The 2,738-nt window shown below is 44.3% G+C and overlaps 1 protein-coding gene across 1 annotated transcript in view; it reads left to right on the forward strand.

Annotated features, from left to right (window-relative positions):
- The window catches only part of dnah1 (dynein, axonemal, heavy chain 1), a 66,034-nt gene continuing 63,296 nt past the window's right edge, over positions 1-2,738 (forward strand). The window contains exons 1-5 of the mRNA XM_035520583.1: positions 1-70; positions 540-766; positions 1,414-1,486; positions 1,716-1,890; positions 2,584-2,738. The exon at positions 2,584-2,738 is cut by the window's right edge and continues 77 nt beyond it. Coding sequence (XP_035376476.1) covers positions 557-766; positions 1,414-1,486; positions 1,716-1,890; positions 2,584-2,738 — 613 coding nt within the window. The 5' untranslated portion in view covers positions 1-70; positions 540-556. The remainder of the gene's footprint in view (positions 71-539; positions 767-1,413; positions 1,487-1,715; positions 1,891-2,583) is intronic.

Genomic DNA, 2,738 nt, shown 5'->3' on the forward strand with positions numbered 1-2,738 from the left:
GATTTCAAGAAGACTGAAAAGTTCAGAATAACCACAGCTAACTAACTACTTTATTTGCAGATTAAAAGAGGTATGCTTTCCGTGAATTTAGAAAATATAATAAAGCTTACTTTTACATGTGTACTAGTTTAAAACTGTTTACATGCTTATCACTTTCAAAAACTTTCTTCTTAATTAGTGTAACTAGTCTAACTTCATGGTGAGTTTTAGCTAGCGTTAACTAAAAGCTAGCTTAGCTAGGTTATCTGACTAGCTTCTCATATCAAAGTCAGCAAATGGCATGAAGAAAGTGTTATTTTTGTGTTATGTTGCTAATATTAACTAGTTTAATGTTTTGACAGTGCATTTGACAAACCATATAACGCTATCTTGTCACACAGTGATATTTTGTTTACTCAGTAACCCAATACTTTGACGCGTAGTATATAGCTATCCAATCTATTCTAACTTAATTAGAAAAGGTTTAAGTGTTCCAATGTCACAGGAGCATCTATTGCTTAGAAATCCTGACAGCGGTTTTATCATCTGCGCCTGTTAAGTTTGATAGTTACGGGAAATGGACACAAGACACACCCACCAACACCATCCCCACGGGTGTAGTGTGTTCGTGCCACACCCTCCCAGTGACAACAGACCTGGGGAACACAGGCCAACTCCGCTGCAACGTCACAGGAGCAAATTACCACCAATGAGAAAATATCCTAGTGTAGAACAAAAGAGCGTCTACTCAGAGCTCATTACCACAGCAGCCAAACCACAAGCACAGGTAGTTACAACATCTACCTTTGTCCGAATATCCTTCCACCCTGTTTCCAGTTCCTCTGCCTCCATCTCTGTCTCACTCCATCTTCCTGTCTCTCTGACTGTCTCACTGCATCTTCTACTCTGTCTGACTCTCACTCCATCTCCCTGTCTCTCTGACTGTCTCACTCCATCTTCCTGGCTCTCTGACTGTCTCACTGCATCTTCCACTCTCTCTGACTCTCACTCCATCTCCCTGTCTCTCTGACTGTCTCATTGCTTCTTCTACTCTCTCTGACTGTCTCACTGCATCTTCCACTCTCTCTGACTGTCTCACTCCATCTCCCTGTCTCTCTGACTGTCTCACTGAATCTTCCACTCTCTCTGACTGTCTCACTGCATCTTCCACTCTCTCTCACTGTCTCACTGAATCTTCCACTCTCTCTGACTGTCTCACTGCATCTTCCACTCTCTCTGACTGTCTCACTGCATCCTCCACTCTCTCTCTCTGACTGTCTCACTGCATCCTCCACTCTCTCTCTGACTGTCTTCCACTTACTCTATTTTTTTTACTTTCCCTCTTGCACACGTGCATTAACTACCATGCATGATTTTCAGCTTCTGTCACCTTACTCAGAAATCCTGATAACTGACCCTCTGTGGTGTTTGTAGTTTTGCACACAGGGCCCAGTGACCCAGCAGAGTTTACTGTGTCAGGCTGGGTATGACTCAAACAGCCCTAAAGGTAAAACTCTTTACTCTCTCATTCATTGTCTCACTTTGTATTATATCTGATCTACACTAGCCCAAATCTATCCAGTTTACCAAGCATCTTGACAGAGTACTGAGCTCAGCTACGTCCATGTAGAGTATTCTTTACATTAAGAAAGAAAAATTATTTTTGATGCACTTAATCAAACAGTCCACATAATATGAGACAGTCAGGAATTTTCCCTATCATTTTTCCCCTGTAGCAAATACTTTCCGGACTCCTGCTGACCTGCTCCGCATCGTGGAGAAAGACAGTCACGGCCCAACCACGAAGGTACGGAAGCAGACGGACTTCCCCTCGGGGAGCTACGCGGCGAAGGTGCAGCTCCCCTGCACGTCCTCGCCGGGCCAGTGCCCTCGGCAGATTGAGGTCGAGAGGTGAGGGACATGGCTGGTGAATGCAGGATCGTGTATTTTACCTTTCACCTTCACTCTCTGGCCACCATTTTAGGTGCTCTTGTCCTAGTCATGTGATTTATTGCTGTGCATGTGCAGACTGTAGCGCTAGTGTTGTCACCATTCTCCACCTATTCATTACTGGTCACTGCTGACTCAGTATTGTGGGGGGCAGACCCTAACTGTACACATATACTTGCTGTTTCTAATAAAGTGGGTAGTGCGTGTACATAATCTCAGGGCTTGTAAAAGGCTGGGATTGTGTTGTCTTCACTAGATAATAGCGTTGAAACGCAGTGATGCTGTATTGACTGCAACGTCACAGGAGCAACTCCACTAAGTTCCTTTTGGTTCTGGAGTATTATTGTACAGAATCTAGACATCATTTCGAAGATCTTGATGTTCCTCTCAGGTTACCTGGCTTCCCGTAAACTAGATTTGGTTGGCATATTTGCCACCCAAATGATATCTGTATCTGTAACTATTAGTCTAATATGGCACATCTATCTGTTGCAGACTCTACCACTGTTGTAATATTAATACTTCTCTGTTCATCAGGGGATGACATTCAGAAGGAGAAGCAGGTTTTCTTTGAGGGCTATTCTAGCTGATCTACAGACACTACTATATTGCTCTGTGCCGTGATGGTGATGTAAAGTGTTGTTCCACTCTCAGACGGAGGCGGGACTATCTGAAGATAGACATTGCTCAGCTGCTGTCTGAGCTTGGCATTGACTCCAGCCAGCTGGTAGCCCAACCTGTCAGCACTGAGTCTCACACAGAAGACTCCTGCACACCTGTCTCTCAGAGCCCTCATCCACCTACCTGTC

Source organism: Electrophorus electricus, chromosome 20, assembly GCF_013358815.1.
Source record: "Electrophorus electricus isolate fEleEle1 chromosome 20, fEleEle1.pri, whole genome shotgun sequence".
Taxonomy (NCBI): Eukaryota; Metazoa; Chordata; class Actinopteri; order Gymnotiformes; family Gymnotidae; genus Electrophorus; species Electrophorus electricus.